The sequence below is a fragment of the Pelobates fuscus genome, chromosome 5 (assembly GCF_036172605.1).
Source record: "Pelobates fuscus isolate aPelFus1 chromosome 5, aPelFus1.pri, whole genome shotgun sequence".
In the NCBI taxonomy this organism is placed as follows: domain Eukaryota; kingdom Metazoa; phylum Chordata; class Amphibia; order Anura; family Pelobatidae; genus Pelobates; species Pelobates fuscus.
The window spans coordinates 130,659,912-130,678,506 of record NC_086321.1 but is presented as its reverse complement, the minus strand read 5'-3'; the positions used below and the strand labels follow the sequence as shown (position 1 = coordinate 130,678,506).

Below are 18,595 nucleotides of genomic sequence, written 5' to 3'. Positions count from 1 at the left end.
GCACTGCAGGTAAACTTACTCATAGAAATAAGTACATGCGTATATGGGTGGTGTATGAAAGCCAACATTCCAACACAATACCCGCTTTATAGTTGAGCAGGTGTGTATGATTGGCGGTATTGAGGAAAGCTAGCAGTGTGTGGAATCTGCATGACCATTGCTCTAAAGGTGAGCAGACTAGGGCAGTGTTTCCCAACCCAGTCCTCAAGGCACACCTACCAGTCCAGGATTTAAGGATTACCCAGTTTTGTCTAAGGTCTTTTTTAGAAAAAAAAGAAAAAACACAGACAAAACTGGGTAATCCTTAAATCCTGGACTGGTAGGTGTGCCTTGAGGACTGGGTTGGGAAACACTGGACTAGGGTATCCATAAATAAAAGCTTGATAGCTAGGTGTTCAGCATAGCGTGATGTCAGGCTACCCTATGTGGAACAATGATGTAGAAGGTACTCATAATTATACAAATACATAAGTAGGTTTGTCAAACGTTTCTTAAATGGTTTGATTTCTTACTCTGGGCGACACCAAGGTACTCCTAGCACCATAATCACTACAGGGGTCTGTGCTGTGATTACGGTACTTGGAGTGTTCCTTTAAGTACCAAGAACCCAAGTGATTCTGGTGTCACTACACAGGGACCTACAGATGTGCCACTACAATTCTGCATTTATAAAAGGTGGGCAAAAAACATTAACCAATGTAAACTGGAAAAAAATTTTACAAAGTTTTCTTAGTGAAAATAAGCTTTATTACATCAAGTAATAAATACATACAAAGATGCAAATAGTTTCCATTGGATTTTTTTTTTTTTTTTTTATATCTGTCTACACTTAACAGCCTTAGTCTAAATATTTTGTATTTTTTTATTTGCAGTTTTGGCAGATGCATAGATCTATCCATGGAAAAGTAACAAGAGTTCTCTTACTTAAATAAGTCATGCATGTTGAATGGATGTCAAAGGTGTTTATACATGCAAATGCATAGGTCAATGATAGCCCGGTCATAAGAAAACACAACAGCATTTTTACGTAGCTAACATTTATGTCACTTTTCAGAGGAAAATCCGTGATCAATAATTTCTTCCAGAAGACGCAGGTTTTTAGATTATTCACTATTCACTCCAAATGAGGCAGATGACATCATTAGGCTAGAAACATCCTTTGTGCTATGTTAAACAAGTTATTTGTAAAGAATGTTCATTCCTGTGCAGAATTTTTAAAGGGGTAGACGGGATATACATTATTAAAAGTTAATGACATTTGGGGAGGAAACCAGATTATTTAGGGCTGGAATAAAACATGATTACTATATGACAGACGCAAACAAACACAACCCACTTGGCAAAAGAAAACATGCATTGTTCTTATAAAAACACAAAATTATTTAGCGTACAATGCAGAAAGGTTGGTAGAAGAACTTGGATAATGTTAAATGTACAAGAAATGAAAATTAAGTTGAAGCTTATGATGCAATGTATGAATTTCCATGGACCCTTTAAAATAATTTAAAAGAGCCAGTAATACTTTTAATTTTTATTTATTTTTTTTTATATGGAAATTCTTTTAACTTGTAAAAATCTTATCTTGTATTCAGCAGCTTTACAGTACATTAAAAGGGACTAAATAGTGTTAATCCCCTTGGCTAAATATTCAGAAAACTGCCCTGAAATTCCAAAAAGAAAATGTTGTATGCTTCATGTGGCACAGCTAAGATCTGGCATTACGCTCTGTTTCAGCCAGACATTCTCGTACCAAACCTCGTGCATGGATGATACCTATACAAAAAGGAGAAGAAGAGTTAAAGAGAGAGAAAAGAAAAACAAAAAAATATATATACATGAGAATTCAGGGTTTACTGAAAAGACTTCTAATGAGTGTATTCAATAAACTGAGAGCTGACACAGTTAATGGCCAATTTTAGGGAGAAATGTCAAAGCTGAAAAAAATCTCCAATGCAAATAATTACAAAAGGTATCACTGTAACTTGCTGTTTAATTCTGTAATTAATGGGACAAATGTAGACACGCAGACCGCTTTTTTTAAATGAAGTAGTCTTGGTGCAGTGGTCCTGTCATTTTAACTCTGCAATGTAAAAGACTGTCGTTTTTTCAGAAATTGCAATATTTACATTGCAGGGTTACATCCACCTCTAGTGTCTGTCTTCCTGACAGGGTTTAGAGGTTCTTCTGCTGTACTGACCTAGTAAAACTAGGTCATGTGACCCGAAAGCTCATAGGAAAGCACTGAATTCAATGATTTCCACTGAGAAGCATTCGATGCTGCCGTGGCACTTGTTGCGCATGCGCATCAGGTCCTTAATGCTTCTCTGTGATGAGCACTCGGTTGGGGAATGATGGGGAAGGATTTTGTTCCTCTCTTGAAGACGTTGCGGGAGGTGGAGAGGTAAGCAGCAACAAAAGAGTTACTGGAAAACGAGGGAACATTACGAGGAACAGGTATGCATTCCTAATGTTATAATGGTCCTTTAAAGGGACACTCTACGGGGTATGTGAAATACTGTCCTTCAAAAGCTGCAGACCTATTATCTGCAGCTACTGCAAGCCCTCCTATTCTTCCAGAAGCACAGACCTTTGGTTGCTGTCTAATCACAGACTTCCCAGTGCTCTCTATTACTTTTATTGCAAAGCAAGTGCGCTGGGCAACTGCGAGCTTCTGGAGTTTAATTCCATGGTGTTAAACTACCAGGAAGTAACAGGTCAATAGTCTCATTGGCAGCCATGGACTTGTAACAAAGTTCATTTATAAAAGAGTAAATTTATATTTAAATTGGCACTCATTAAATGAAAGGGGAAAAACGACACATTATCTACAAAGGCTAAATAAAGAGTTATTTTGCTTTCTTACCAATATTGGTGATTTCAACCCAGAACCCTTATACATACTTATATAGCACCAACATTGGGAGGTATGGATATGAGACCATGGGTGAACGGGCCAGAAAGAGGGTGGTAACAAGTGATCTTGCACCCAGAATGGGACTTCCTAACCAAAAATGAGGCATGTCTGTCTAGCCAGCCCATACTCAATCTCATTATGTTAGCCCAATTCAACAAGGACAGGAAAAGCTATCAAAATGGCAGGAGCATGACTAGTCTCAGATACTTCACATTCTTGCCAACTATTGTACTGTATGCTGTTAATGAAACCCTTCTCCCTCACCTCCCCCCCCCCTTTTCCCTTTCTGTACCCTACACTAATTTACTTTAAAAAAAAAAAAAACAATAAAAAAATTCAAATGGAAAAAAAAGGGCAGAAGCAGTAGATTTCCATTTTTCATAAATTAACTTTTTTTTTAGGAGCATCTGGAATCAACTGGACATTCTAGCCCTTTTATGAGGCCATTCCATAGTCTCCTGATTAATTCAATAACAGTTATATAGTTATTGCATCATCATTTTTCTTCTGTCTCCCAAAGTATGTGAAAAAATGCTGTGACTTTTTATTTTATATAGTTCATATAGTGGCGTTTTAGGTGTAGAACTTCAGTAACCCATATTACTTCCTATCTTTCCCTTATTAGTTTACCATTCAGAATGCTTCCCTTCCCTCCAACATATTCCTCCCCCATAGCAGTATTGCGACTGCCTAATCTTTAGTAGTGTGTTCATACTAAGAATGACATGCAATAACTATGAATGTCTGACAGGTAGACATGTTTGATGACACTGTATCATGACTAATACATTTACTTACTCTGATTTCCTGTTATTGGTTGCATCATGTCTTAATTATCTTTAAAGTTTATTAATATTTATGGACAGAAAACCCATATGTATATAAACATCAGATGGTTGCATAACATGGGCAAATTGCCTTCATAATGCATAATTAAAATAACACTATAGTCATGAAAACAACTTTAGCTTAATAAAGCAGTTTTGGTGTAAAGATTGAAGTCTCACTGCCCAAATATCTGCCATACCTAGACCATTTCAGCTCATTGTTAAAGGGACACTCCAGGCACCCAGACCACTTCTGCTCATTGGAGTGGTCTGGGTGCCAGCTCCCACTACTCTTAACCCTGCAAGTGTGATTATTGCAGTTTTTTATAAACTGCAATAATTACCTTGCAGGGTTAACTCCACCTCTAGTGGTTGTCTACTAGACAGCTACTAGAGGTCACTTCCTCCTTCATAGCACAGATTATCAGTGCTAGAGCGTCGCTGGAGGTCCTTACGCTGTGTGAGGACCTCCAGCGTCACTCATTTCCCCATAGGAAAGCATTGAAAATCTTTTTCAATGCTTTCCTATGAGGAGCGCTAATGCGGGTGGGTGGGATCAGTCTTGCCCACTGGCCGACGGAGATAGTAGGAGGAGCGGCGCGGAGGAGGAGACAGCGACGAGGGACCCCTTCAGCAACCGGGGAGTGGGAGGTGGGTGGGAGAAAGTACCTCCAGTGCCAGGAAAACTGATTGTTTTCCTGGTACTGGAGTTTTCCTTTAAACATTGCAGTTCCAGAGAAACTGCAATGTTTACATTGCAGCACTAAGTCTGCCTCCAGTGGCTGTCTTCCTGCATTGTAACGGACCTTGCGCTACATTATCCGCGCAAGCGCATTACCGCCCACTCATCACGGGACAGGTAAGCAAATAAAGGGTGCAAGGCAGTGGGAGCAATAGGCCAGGAACACAGCTTTGTAGTCCTGGCACTTATAGTATCCCTTTAAATCACTTTGTTTATGCAGCCCTAGTTACACCTCCCTGCATGTGACTTAAACAGGCTTCCTAACTTCATATAAAGAGTCATCTAATCTTTACACTTGCTTTATGGTAAATTCTGTTTTATTTAGAATTTCTTATCTCCTGCTCTGTTAATAGCTTGCTAGATCCTGCAGGAGTCTCCTGTATGTCATTAAAGTTCAGTTTACAAAACAGGAGATAAAAACTATTCAAATAAGTTACATCTGGGGCGGGGCTTGGCCACCATTGTAAACGGCAGCATGGGGCACAAGCTCCACAAATAACTCACCTAAAAACTCGTTCATGATACCCCACTTGCTAACCTGAACTCAGCTGATACGTGGAGGTGCCTAGGTGTCACTGGGCACCCTTGAGAAGTTTCCTGATGTCTGATGTGGTAGTGCTCTGACCCACTTGCTTTGCGGCCTAACGAGGGACCGGCTGGGAGTTGTGGCCGACCTCTACGGGGCTGATCAGTGGACGAGCCCCATTACCCCCCCTTTGAACCGGTGGGGTTTATCCCGGTCCCCACCACTGCAGCACCTGATGCTTACCCTCAACGCCAGACGCAAACCCATCTCAGCGGTGCACAGTGCCTCGGTCCTCAAAATGGCGGCGGCAACCAGCACAGCATCACAGGCTCTGATAAAACATGCAGAACAGAGCTGGAGGGCGACCTTCATTGCTGCTTGGAAAACCACTTGCACCCGGATCTGGTACACCATTCACTCCAAGACGCCTCAAGCTGCTCTGATCAAGCGGTGTCCGGATCGGGAGCATGATACGGCCAGTCCCCCATCTCAGACAAGACCCTGCATAAGCACCTTGGAGGATTGATCTCCAGAGGGACTCTCCTCGACTGACTGTGCCATGCTTTGCCAAATAGCTATCGGGGTCTGCCACAACCCACCTCCCAAGCAGAGTCATAGTCTTCCTTCCCTTATATAGCTAACCCAATAGCCTGTACTCCCATGTTTTGAAGTACCCACACAACTGCAGAATGTATTTTTAGTTTATTTGTATGTTATCTAGTTTTACACTGTCTGCACTTCCTACAATACCCTTCTGAATATGTCAGGAATACTGGTCAGGCACCAATAGGATGGGGTGTGGTGGTGGTCACCTTAATTATCCAACCTCACTGAGATATGGCTATTATTCATTCTACAATATAGCGATCTGTCTTAGCTGGTCTTATTATATATTGTTGCCTATAATCTCCATGTCTATCTCATTCCCTCTCTACCTATGCCTCTACTTATTGCAGAATTTAGACATGACTGTTCCTCTACTGATGTTCATACAAAAAAAAGGTGCAAGCCTCTCGACATGTCATGTCACAAATATGTAGCTTTCCTTGTCGCTTTAACTATTGTTTATATGCCTTGCAAAGATGTATTATTATCTATTAAACTATTATCTACAAAAATAAAGAATTAAAAAAAAAAAAAAAAGTTACATCTGATTGAAAGTGAAACCATTTTGTTTTCATGCAGGCTGTGAGTCACAGTCAGGGGAGGTGTGGCTAGGGCTGCATAAACAGATATAAGCATAAGTTGTTTTGATTACTATAGTGTCCCTTCAATGTACATATTACTTATACAGAAAATGGTTGAGGAAGCATATTTGTTGCTACAATGTAACAGGACACGCTTACCTCTTTTTAGTCTTTCCATGGCACTTTTACTGCCTGCATAGGTTGGTCTAATTTCTTTCCCCAGTTCCTCTATGATCACAAGGAGTTCTGCATACTTGCTTTGTGGCACCTGGTTATTGCTGGTACCCTAAACAGGATATAATACACAATGGTTCAATATGGCAGAAAACAGGATGTCCTTGAGATAAGTTTTAAGGAGTGTTATTTCCTTAGAAAGTGTAAAGTGGCCACTTCATGTACTATGCTTTTGCACATTCAATCAAAGCAGATGGGGTCATTTACTAAATACCACATAGTATTGAACTGAAAATGCTTAAGAACTGTTGATATGGAAAAAAAAATATCCAAATCCGCTCTAGTCTCTAGTCAGTGTTTTCTGAATAAACCCCCGAGGGTTATTCACTGAAATTATACCCAGCCATTTACAGTTCTTATTTACAAATTGTTTTACAGGGAACAATGCTTTTCAGAATTTAGATAACCCTTAGACGTTGCTACAGGTTTGGTTTGCTTTCATTTTAGTCTTGAGTCAGGGAACTCTATATGAGAATGCTGCACAACCTAATTCTTTGCAGTAACAGGAAACTGAGAGTAAGTTGCTGAAAATAGACCTTAACCCCTTAAGGACCAAACTTCTGGAATAAAAGGGAATCATGACATGTCACACATGTCATGTGTCTTTAAGGGGTTAAAGGAGAAATCTAAAGTGTTGGTTTGTTTTTTAAAGTAGTGTTTTTTTTCCTCTCATTCCAACGGGTTTTTCTTTTTAATTTACTCTGTATCAATGCGTATCCAGGTACAGCCAGAACACACCATAGTCTGGCTCCTGGATTCTACAAATATTTCTCAAGCCTAGTATTATAGGGCTATAAAACAGATTCATTAAACAAAAATAAGAAGCCAATTAACATTATCATGTTAGCTACATTAAGATATGTGTTTTATCTAGGAAACAATGCAACTGTACTTTTGATATTAACAATATGGTTTAAAACGCATGAGCAATCTCTATACTATTTAGATTTATATAAACATTTTTGTTGAGATAATCGGTCTGCATTCCTGCTGTTTCCAAACTGCTAAGCTTTCAATATTAACTCTTTGAATGACATACATACATAGAGGCCCAAAGTGCAGGATGACAAAGCCCCCACCAATATATGACCTTTGTAGCCACATGTTTTGTTCCAGTATGTGGCATGGTGCAAAACTTAACTTTATATTTCTCCTTTAATGTCTATTTTTAGCAACTTAAGCTCCATTTCCTGTTTCTACAAAGAAACCGGTCGTGCAGTTTTCTCGTGTAGAGTTAAGGGGTAACTGGCAACCACCAAAAAAGTGAAACTTGTCACCCTGTGTCCCTTTCTTTGAAAAGAGATGCTATTTGCTCCAATCTCCTGTCTGTAAAAATGCATACAATCCAAGCACCATAACCACTAAAACTCAACGTATGGTCTCAGCCAATGAGCTAAGCAGTACTTAGTTCAGGGGTACTAATGGAAGTTGGGGGAAGGCACAAGGGCACACCTATCCCCATAACCACTACAGTAAGATAAAGTGGTTATGGTGACTGGGATGTTCCTTTAAACAATAAAACATCATTTTAAAAGGTACACCAAAATGAGCGCTGGGGATCTTGACCCTCTCACCACCATCACTATCTGCCACCCCATACATAAACACCTTTCTACATCAATGTTTCTAGGATAATTGCAGTGGTCACACTCTGTACAAAAGACACCATCACCAGAACATGGTTCTCGAGTCTCTTTGTAGATGGGTGACCATCCACAGTGTTGGTATTCTTGCAGGATGCACTCAATCTTCAACTAAATCCATCTTTTAATCTATAGATCTGTGGCACGTTTGCCATCACAGTTGCATTAACGATGCATACCTATCAGAACCTAAGTACCAAAGATCAGACACATTTCAGAAGCCACATATCATTATTACAGAGACAGTTGCTGTTGATACTCAATGTTTTACTATTATTTATCTATTGGCACAATATAATTTCTCCTAAATGTGTGTTTGTTTGTTTTTTGTTTTGTTTCTTTTTTGCTGATATGATTTTGTGAGTACAAGCAAAAAGTATGGCATGTACATAAGTATTCCCCATGTTATCACATAGCTGGGTAAAATTAGACATTCCGACTACTCTTAACCCAAAACAAATTTGATTTATAATGGGTTGAATACAAATAAAGCAGCTGCAACTCAACAGCTGTAAGGTAATAGTTTGCCCTGTTCCATCTCATTATGAAAAGATAACCAAAATTCTAGCTTATCCCATCATTTATAACAATTACAGGTAAGAGTATCGCTTTTACCTGTGTGTACCCCAAGGATGGAGGTCCATAGTCATTTACCAGTTGTCTGTACTGTGCAGAGGACGCCATGCTAGTGGAGGGGGAGTGCGCACTTCCAGCTGTTGAGAATAAAAAAATGTTTTCAGAATAATTTGTATGTGTCAACAATGAAGTGTGACTTCACAGACTGGCCAAACCATCACATTATGTAAAACCGTAAATCTTGATATGTAGACACGTATTCATGAGTGGAAAGGGGTGGTAGGGGTTGAAGGGGGTCCAAACAAGTATCACAGATAACATTATAAGAACCCATACCGTCAAATACTGGCAGCATCCTACCAAAAATATACTCTATAAAAACAACCCCATGAGCCATCATAAGAACCTTATAGATATATAAAGTAATGCAAAGGACTAGGTACAAGAATGTTGACATAGAGAAGCCAACTACATTCCAATAATTTTATGCACCAAGCCAAGTTTTGTCTACAGAATCTAGCCGTTTTATCTTTATTATCAATGTTTTTATAATGTGATAACACATTTTCAATGTGGTATAAATTACACTTAAAATCAACTAGAGTGACTAACGCTCAGACTGATGCAAATTCTTCTGAGAGTTACAGTGTAAAGTCTGCCTGTCACCTCAAACAACTTTTACATTACCTAAACGAGCATTAAAAGATGCTGGTAATAAAAAAAAAAAATTAAAAAAATCTGTAAGACACCTTCTAAGGTTCAAGGAAGAAGAAGAAGAAAAAGAATGGTGCATGTTAGACGGGAAATGGTGCAGTCTATTCATTATTGTATCCCATCAATTTCTAGCTAATGCAAAGAATTTAGATCTAAAATATAAAAAACTAAGGTGTCTCACATTAAAATACCGCTTGTGTAACCCTCACAACAACCCCGCCATAATATTTCCCAGAAGTCTTCCTGCCTGTCATCCTGGCCATTTGTCTTTACAAAAAATTTTTTTATTTTTTTTATTCTTTATTTTTATTGTGCATCGATTGACATACATGCATATGATGCCATGACGACAAATTTTTTTTAAATAAAATTCTTGCCAGGATTTCCATTGCAGCTCTATTCTGATATGATGAAAGGCGAACTGTGAAAATTAGAACAAAGACTATTATGTGGTTATTTAGCATCTGCAACTCTAAAATGTCTTGCTTACACTAGATAAGTACAATGGGGAAAAGTTCTAAATGTAGAACAGTCACTGTGGAAATCAATGGAATGTTTCTGCTGATTGCTCCACTTTTAGATCTTTGCCCCAGAAGTACTCTGTATACATATTCCTCAGTGTTCTAAGCTCAAATTATGTCTTTGAAGTTCTGTTTGTAATTTGGTCACTAATCCTTAATGAGTTAAAATTATATTTTGTTTTTCTTATGAAATAAAAGTCTTGAATAACAATGACTAAACTGCAACAACTTGAAACAAACTTTTTATTTTATTTTAAAGGAACACTATAGGGTCTGGACTACAATAGTGTTAAAACCACCATCTAGGCCCCCTGGCCCCTCTAAATATAGTATAATCTTACCTTTATTCCAGTCTGTTGCTGCTGGCTCTGCCCCTGATCTACCTCCTTGGCTTACTTAATCAGCGATGATCTGAGCCAGTCACAGTACAGCACTGCCACAATAGGCACCTGTAGCAGCCATCTGAGGAACGGCCAGTCGAGGTATCCCTAGGCTGTAAAGTAAACACTGTATTTTCTCTAAAAAAACAGTGTTCACTGCAAAAAGCCTGAAGGGAATATTTATACTCACCAGAACAAATACAATAAGCTGTAGTTGTTCTGGTGGCTATGGGGTCCATTTAATGTACAAGGCTCTTCATAAAATCAAAATGTTTCCTATTCATATTTTCCAAAGCAGAATGGTGCTTAGAGTGTTCCTTTAATTATCGGTGAAGGCTATGCTCCTGTTAAAGGACCACTCTAGTGCCAGGAAAGCATACTCGTTTTCCTGGCACTAGAGTGCCCTGAGGGTGCCCCCACCCTCAGGGACCCCCTCCCGCCCGGCTCTGGAAAGGGGAAAAGGGGTAAAACTTACCTTTTTCCAGCGCTGGGCGGGGAGCTCTCCTCCTCCTCTCCGCCTCCGTTCCTCCCCGTCGGCTGAATGCGCACGCGCGGCAAGAGCTGTGCGCGCATTCAGCCGGTCACATAGGAAAGCATTCATAATGCTTTCCTATGGACGCTTGCGTGCTCTCACTGTGATTTTCACAGTGAGAATCACGCAAGCGCCTCTAGCGGCTGTCAGTGAGACAGCCACTAGAGGAAATAGGGGAAGGCTTAACTAATTGATAAACATAGCAGTTTCTCTGAAACTGCTATGTTTATAAAACAATTAGTTAACCCTAGCTGGACCTGGCACCCAGACCACTTCATTAAGCTGAAGTGGTCTGGGTGCCTAGAGTGGTCCTTTAAATATGCCCATTCACCACCCCAGTATTACAGTTCCATGCTATAATGTTAAGGGGTTTATGAGGACAGGCCCCATTGTGCTGTTCCACTGGAAGTAGTCAAGTCCGGCCTCCTTTTGTGATAGCGCTGATGTAGAAGTTCCTACTTCCACATTAGTTATGTCAATTCTGCACATGTTTGGTGGGAATTTATTGACTGAAAGCATCAGCTGACTGCCTCAGAATATGAATATCATCCAAATATGAATTCAATTTATCTATTGTATAGGTTTATATATATCACAAATCTGATATAAATTAATTTTTAAAAATTTGGTTAAAAGACATACACATAAAGCATTTAGGGGTCCAGAGTGTCCCTTACATTTATCCTGATGCTTGCGCAGTAATTGTATGTACTTGTTGTTATGAATGGAAGCTACTCCTCACTTATTTTCCCATAAACCATGCTATGCGCTACCAAAATAAATTGTTAACCCCTGCAAGGATGTGATGATAGGAAAGAACTTCCTGTCTAATTAGCAGAATTCTCATCTTCCTACAGATAAAGCACTGTTTAAAAAAAGTATAAAAGACCCACATGTGGTCAAAAATGGTACTAGTTTCTGGAATGAATAAAATGTTGGCGTACAGGACGGGTATGACTTTTGAAAAAGGGAAGATTTACAGTAAATGTGTACATTATACTAAACTCTGTATGTAGCAAAAAATAGAGATACAGAATGATTTGTCAGCAGTCTCAGTTTAAACTGCAGATTAAGGGTGTGTATCCTAATATAACATTCCAAGCATTGAGTGTACGCTTGTATCTTAAAAGCTTTTGGAAGATGTCATAAATCTATAGAGGTTTGGCAGGTTTGACAGGTTTTATGCAATCATTATTATAATATTTACATATAGATTTGTTTGCTAGTATTTTAGCATTCTACTTATACATCCTAGTCATGTATAGCATGTTATTTTGTATTTCAGATTTTTGTGAAACCATTTCTTAAAGAGAATAATCTTCACTAGACCTGTGGAACCTTGAAATGGGGAATTTTAATTTTTAAGCCAATAGCCTTTAACTAGAAAAAAAAATATCTTGAACGCAGCTTTTCTTTTTTTTGGCCTAAATTTAGCAAATCCCTTTATCTTTTTTTTTTTTCTGTGACAGAGGACATCTGCCCACACTCTCCTTTCTACTAATGAGAATTAACACGTTCTAGATGACTCTGCTATTAAACATATCAATGGCATCTAAGATATTTAGTGCACATTCCTTAAAATTTTTTGGCATATTTTGATTGACATAATTATCCAAACACAGTGCTGAAAGTGTGAAGCTTTATGAAAATAGTAACAATTAAAAAATGAAAAAAATCATAGTAACAATAAAACAGGGAAATCAAATGATATCCTATACATGTTAACCTATTGTTTACCAATAGGAGGTATAATTTTTCATATATAATGTATTTATAAAATATTTAAAATATTTATAAAATATATAAAATATTTTACCAGGGTGGATACATTGAGATTTCTCTTGTTTTCAAGTATATAATTACTTGGCCCATAAGAAGGTTCGTTATGCTACACAACAATACAAAAATATGAATGAGATCTTGACGGCCTAAAACATTCATTTTCCATAATTTTTTAAGTCTATGCGAGGTGCAGTTTTACCTGCAATTTAAGACGCTTACACTTCATTATACCCTGAACTGATGAATATTAGTGAATTAATATTAAACAACATACTGATACAAGGTAGTAGAGTTTAGCAGGATACAGTTTCTATCACTTTATATGACAAAATACTAGGCTCTCAACCCCAAAAAAATATATTTTTGCAAACCCTCTCCCCTCCCCCCCCCCCCAAAAAAAGATAACTGTAGCAATTACAGTACATGCATGGTGCAGAGGGAGGGGGGATGGTAAGTATAACAGAAATAGCAATAAAGATGAATCAGTCAGTACTGTATTACTGTTTGATAGGAATGCCATTAATGGGCAGAACCCTTTAACACCACCCCTCTCCCTCCCTCCCCCTATTTAACATCATCACCCGTACCACGCACTCTGAGCAAGCAGCGCCCTGCAGTACCCGCGGCGGCCTGTAGGTGTCCTCGCAGCGCCGCCTGCCTGTAATCCAGATCAATCAGGCAGCCCTGGGGAGCCGATCATGGAGGCGCCGAAACGGACTTGATCAAAGGGCTCGTGCTGATCCATCGCTTGTCACCGGGGCCACCATCCCATCCCCCCTCTGCCTGTCCTCCCCGGCCCCCCAGGGCCTCCCCCATCCCGGTCCCCCCCCTCCCCTCCCAGTGCTGCCAGCCAGCCCGGTGCCGGGATGTGACCTTATATCACCGGGCGGGCAGTTCGGGGCTCCGCTCCCCAGGTACCCCCATCCTCCCGATCCCGGGCCCCCCAGCGCTCCCCCCCTGTACCCCTCACTCACCGGGGGCCGCGGGGTGTCCGGGGAGCGGCGCGCTCAGGCCGGCCTTGTAAGACATTCCGAGAGACATGGCTGGCGGCAGGAGCGCAGCAATTCACCCACAACAACAAATAAAATGTCCTGAGATCCTGTGGAGCGGCTCTTGTCTGTCTCCTCAGACACTTTTTGTTGTTTACAGCGGCGGCACCGGCAAATATGGCGTCACTGGCACTGACACCCACAATGCTGGGACTGCTCCATACACCGCCATGGCGGGACCCCCCGGGCACCCCCACCCCACCCAGCCTTGGGGGACCCCCCCAAAATCCACACACTGACTGACTGACTGATATAATAAACATTACACACAATAAAAGGATTGTCAAGTCTGCCACACACCATTTATTCCCTCACTTAGAAAAAATGTAAATGATGGAGGTTTGGGGGGGAGTCAGTCAAGTGAAAGATTTTTTATTTTTTTTTCTCTTTACAAATAAAATGTGACAGGGCTTCTTGGATGGCTGTGTGGACATTACTTTATTATTATTATTTTTTTTAAAAAGTACATTTTATTACCAAAAAAAACTTTTTTGTTAAATTAATGTAAATTTTTGGTTTTTAGAGTGATTTGGAAAAATACAAGTTTAGACTTTTTTTTTTTTTTTTTTTTAATTATTTACCCAAATAGTGAATATGTAATGACATAGTGAATTTGGAGATCTTGTATAATATTGCAACTGGACAAGTGATTTCTTTAAAGGAGAAAGTGTAAATATGTACACATTTTTTTTAAGTACAGAGCTTTATTTTTTTTTCTATTACAAATTCTTTGCAAATTTTCTACCCTTAAATAGGGGATAGAAAGACATTAATAAAGACATTGGACATACAATATTTTTTTATTTTTTTTTTCTATTTTGCTCCAGTCATCATTTGCCTCTGAGGCTCCTAAACATGTAACTGGTTGTTTTAGATAGTGAGTGTGAGCAAGGGAAATTATAAATAATGAAGCAAAAGGCAAATTGTACGGTAAAATATAAGGAATCTATTTTTTATATATCATTTTTTTTACAGGGCTCAAAATTTCCACTCGCAACCTTTATGATTCCAGTGGCTAGTAGATTTTAAAGAGACACTCTAAGCACCAAAACAACTTTTGTTTTATGTCGCAGTTTTGGCATGTCGATGATTCCCTTGCAGACTCAATTTTCTGACATTCAGGAGTTAAATTACTTTGTTTATGAATCCCAAATCACACCTTCCCTAGTTTAGATTCGCACAGCGTCTCTACACACTTCCTGAAAAAGTCTACATTTTGTAGCTTCCATTCTTGTACATAGTGTTTAATTTAGAATTTCTTAACTCCTGCTTTGTTAATAGCATGCTGGCAGCTGAAACATACTACTGTGCCTTATTATAGTTCAATTAACAGAGCTGTGATAACTTCTAAAGTAAATACATGTGCTGTAAGATCTGATTGAAAAAAAATTTAATGTTGGCTATGTGTAGCACAGCCAGGGGAGTATGTTTAGGGCTGCATACAGAAACACAAGTGATTTCACTTTTAAATGGTAGTGAATGAAACAGTGAGTCTGCATGGAGATGAGTTATACACCAAAACTGCTTAATTAAGCTAAATATGCTTCCGTGCTTAGACTACGCCTTTAAGGCCTAACTAGTAGCATAGGTGTTGAAATTGTTTTTAAGCCCTGAAGTGTAAGGTCACCCGATCTCTCATCGGAGAGCAACTTCAGATTCAGACGATGTTTGTTTTAAGCAAGATTTACATATTTCCTAAATTGTTAGGCTGGGGCATTCTAAAGGGAAGACAGAAAACAAACAGCAAATGAAGCTACCTTACACATTTCTAAATGTATGCATTGGTTTATTGGCGATACACCTTCCCTGTATACATTTTACAAATATTTTCTTTTTAAACGTGCCTTTTAATCTTCCAGTTGTGATATTCTAATGATTCTGGGTTGTTGGTGCTGCAGTATTTACACCTCTACTAAAAAAGAGTCCATTGAAAAGATGAAGCTTCGGTAGAATTAGGGTTGTTGGTCTGGGATTAGGCTATAGTGCTACTCCCATACTCCTATAGACCAGCCTCCATGAGTTAAGGGATATCAAGTTAAGTACCTGCCGTTAACATGCTGTGAACTGTATACCCCCTGATTGGTAGGTAACTACTAAGAGTTACAGTCCAAAGCACCTTGGCAAGCTTTTAGTCCCAGTTTTAATTCTGTTACTCTAAGCACTCCTATGATCCCCTAACGCTGAATACAACCAAACACAATGCCCCCCACAACCTATTCTGTGGGGTACACATGAGCCTACTCAACAGAATGTTTTTCCCACTCGTGTTGTATATTTAACCACCATTTTTTTTAAATCAACTTTTTTCAAGAAAATATTTTTAATGTGATTACGGTAAGTCTTCCCACTCCACAATTGCTAGTGTGAGCTGTTACATCAATTTTATCTATCTGAAGAGGTCAACAGTTGGTGAAAACCATAGGATGGGTATACTGTAGAGGTCCTAGGTATAAAATGCTTGGGGTGGTATGCTATAAATTGTAAAATAATAAATAACATTTAACAACAGTACTCAGATTTGCAAAATAGTAATGCACGTTTCTTGACATATCTTATTGTACACAAACATCTATGTAAATATTGGTCCTTGCAGGAATTTTCTCTCTGGCTCTATCTGCTTGCATTTGTAAATGAATACTTGCATCGGCTGAAGAGAGTGTACATGACAAAGCAGTAAGGTTGAGTGAAAAGGTCCATTGAGGAAGCTGAGGAACATTTTGTAGTGGTTATCATCCCAGGAGTTCCCTGGCACTATCCTATGGTTAAAATTGAAACTAGCACCGGTGATCTATATCTATCCACTCTTCACAGATATCTCTAACGTGGTGCTTCCCTTTCTGCAGTAGGTGTATCAATGTTGTCCCTACTAAGACTCAAGTCATTTGTCGAGAGGACAGCTGATGCTATCAGACAATGAATTCCATCCAAAGATGGACAGAACTGATATACTAATAGTGAAGTATTATTTTCTGATAAATAGAGACATATCAATACAAAAAGAATGGAGGAACCTGCCCATGAGCTACAAATCGTACATTAATAACACTTTTATTAACAAAGTTCTTGAGGAAAGAGGAAGTAAGGCAAGGGGTTGCAGGGGAAATGGAAAATAAGGCTAAACAGAAAGCAAATGCATTGTTAGCACTATTTAGTTTGAGAGAGGATTAAGGATTCAGAGTTTAACCCCTTAAGGACACATGACATGTGTGACATGTCATGATTCCATTTTATTCCAGAAGTTTTGGTCCTTAAGGGGTTAATGAATAAGCCTAACAATGTTTTCCTCTAAATTAAATTGTATTGTGTACAACTGTTTAGGAAATTGCACTGTTTAGACGGAAATGAACCCAGATGGACAAGTAACGGAGTTGAGGATTAAAAAAAAATATATTTTTACTGTTCAGTTGTTTTGGCCTACAATATGTATTTCTCCACAATTCTGAGTTTGTTGGATAGACCCATGGAGAGAGAAGGCAGCACAGTGAACACTAAATAGGTGTCAAAAGAGACATTTTGGCTTTGAAATGTAGCTTTTTCCTATTGAAGCACAACTGGATGTTTTATTCATTATTTGGGTAAAAAGCAGCCATAGAAATTCAGTTACTTTTTATTTATTTTTGTTCTCTAACTTTTTTTTCAAATATTAGTGTCACTTGTCTCTCCAACCATCCACCTGCCCACAACACAAATTACACGTGGAGAATTCTACAATACTTAAAGGGACACTATAGTTACCTGAAGAAAACTACAGCTTATTGAATTTGTTCTGGAATCATTACCTTCAGGCTTTTTTCTGTAAACACTGTCTTTTCAGAGAAAGTGTTTACATTATAGCCTAGTGATAACTTCACTGGCCACTCCTCAGATGGCTGTTAGAGATCCTCCCTGGGTCATGGCTGCCTAAAATGCATCCAAACATTCAGTGTCTCCTCCCTCTGCATGCAGACACTGAACTTTCCTCATAGAGATTCTTTGATTCAATGAATCTCTATTAGGAAATGCTGAATGGCCAGGGCTGTTTGAATTGTGCTGGCTCTGCCCCTGATCTGCCTCTTTGTCAGTCTCAGCCAATCCTATGGGGAAGCATTGTGATTGGATCAGGCTACCACTTCTGATGACGTCAGCAGACTGTTTGTTTTTCTGAGTCTAACAGCATGCAGAGTTACAGCTTCTGGCTTGAATACAGTAAGACTTTTACTATATTTATAGAGGCATGAGGGGCCCAGGTGGGCTAGATGGTGGTTTTAACACTATAGGGTCAGGAATACATGTTTGTGTTCCTGACCCTATAGTGATCCTTTAATGAGATTCTGCGGCCACTAGTCATTTTGGAAGAGATAGAGGTGGTGCTATCATCCATATCTTTGCAGTCTATTAAAGAGAATGTCATTGATTTAAAAATTCCTTACTTTTATACAATAACGTTTATTATTATTTTATTATTATTATTTTATTATTTATATAGCGCCAACAAATTCCGTAGCGCTGTACAATGGGTGGACTAACAGACACATAATTGAGATCAGACCACTGGACGTACAGGAACAGAGGGGGTTGAGGGCCCTGCTCAATGAGCTTACATGCTAGAGGGAGTGGGGTATAGTGACACAAACGGGTTAAAGTAGGGGAATTAAATAGTTTGTTAGAGAAGGGTTTATTGAGTGCTTGGTAGGTCATTATGAAAACCAAATTAAAAAAAACAAACAAAGAAACAACATACTGGCAGAATAAAAAAATCCACTTTAAAATCTTTGGTTTATCAGCATTTACTGCATTCACTGGTATGCTATCCTGCAAATCGATTACTCTAAAATACCCATTGCTGAGCTACAAATAAATTATCTCTTTTGCACTTTTACACAGTCACTACTACAGAGAAATGCGCGATTAGCTTATTGAATCTTTGTGGAATAAGTCTTTAATTTAATTTTGGAGATTTGTTTTCCCAACCACTTTGTAGTCCTGACA

At 39.0% G+C, this 18,595-nt stretch overlaps 1 protein-coding gene across 1 annotated transcript; it reads right to left on the bottom strand.

Annotated features, from left to right (window-relative positions):
• Positions 1–777: 777 nt before the first annotated feature.
• CDK2AP1 (cyclin dependent kinase 2 associated protein 1) lies at positions 778–13,821 on the bottom strand. Its single transcript, XM_063457011.1, has 4 exons — positions 13,553–13,821; positions 8,689–8,786; positions 6,356–6,482; positions 778–1,773 (listed from the first exon to the last, which is right to left on the bottom strand). The coding sequence occupies exons 1-4, from the start codon at positions 13,617–13,619 to the stop codon at positions 1,706–1,708; spliced, it is 360 nt and encodes a 119-aa protein (XP_063313081.1). The 5' UTR covers positions 13,620–13,821; the 3' UTR covers positions 778–1,705.
• Positions 13,822–18,595: the final 4,774 nt, after the last annotated feature.